General features: G+C 51.8%; 1 protein-coding gene across 4 annotated transcripts in view; it reads right to left on the reverse strand.

Moving 5' to 3' along the window:
- Window positions 1-1025, reverse strand: part of NARF (nuclear prelamin A recognition factor) — a 27800-nt gene that overhangs the window by 24444 nt on the left and 2331 nt on the right. For all 4 annotated transcript variants that reach the window (XM_012803180.2, XM_023511319.1, XM_012803179.2 and 1 more), the window contains exon 3: window positions 586-729. In XM_012803180.2, the coding sequence (XP_012658634.2) occupies window positions 586-729 (144 nt within the window). The remainder of the gene's footprint in view (window positions 1-585; window positions 730-1025) is intronic.

The following is a 1025-nucleotide window of genomic DNA, read 5'->3' on the forward strand; positions in this document are numbered from 1 at the left end:
GCCTGCCACAACACCTAGGTATTTTTTGGTTGCAGCCGTCATTGTTGTTTGGTGGGCCCGGGCTGGATTTGAACCCGCCACCTTGGGTGTACATGGCTGGCACCTTAGCCACTTGAGCCACAGGCGCCAAGCCTGGGATGATTATTTTCTTGAAGAGTCTTCACCTGGCCTGTTAGAACACAACCCCCATCTCTGAAAATGTGCTCTGGAGATAGAACAGCACAGCTCGGGCACCAGGGCACCCACATGATCGGGGCTCTGCTACATGACCTCACCAGATGGATACTTCCCCTGATGGACACCTCCCCTTAAGCCACAGGAGCCTCATGAGTAGTGCTAGACTCCATCACTGCCTGAACCATCAGCAAGGGAGTGTGAATCTTTGCAGGGATTTTATTCTTGGTAGAGGGGTTTGGGAGAAGTATAATATTATACAGCACATCCTGACAGAGAAAAAGGCAGAATGCTGTGTTGATGTCCAAGTGGAAGCCTGCATGCACGTGAGGAACGTGGGCCTCGCCTGTAGCTACACATGCCTCTCCCAGGTCAGATCCACAAAATAAGCAAAGGCTTTGGATGCCATACCTTATTAAGGTTCAGAACATGGAAGAAGTCCTTGGCATTCTGCTGGGAAAGCTGGACTCCTTCTTCTGCAGTTATGCAGCTATCACATGCCAGGCAGTCACTCAAGAATATCTTGGCATCAGCCAACTTATGGAATTCTCCTGTCTACAAAAGAAAGGTGACAGGGATGACTCTTCAACAAACACTCTTCGATGTGCTTCTATGGGGAGGTGAGCAGCTGCTCCTCCTCAGATCATGTCTGTCCATACCCTCCCCAGGCCTGGTGTGCAACTGCCCCAGCCCTACACTCCCATCACCCTTCAGGGCCCACTCCACCAACCCTTCCCCACCTGCTGTCACCCTAACAACTGACCTGGCAGGGCGCCTGCTTAGGTTATGTGCACCCCATTATCTCATCTCTCCACAGCCCTAGGAGGGAAGTAACCCAACTCCTCATGTCA

This window comes from Otolemur garnettii, unplaced genomic scaffold, assembly GCF_000181295.1.
Source record: "Otolemur garnettii isolate 467f Iridium unplaced genomic scaffold, OtoGar3 scaffold00018, whole genome shotgun sequence".
NCBI lineage: Eukaryota > Metazoa > Chordata > Mammalia > Primates > Galagidae > Otolemur > Otolemur garnettii.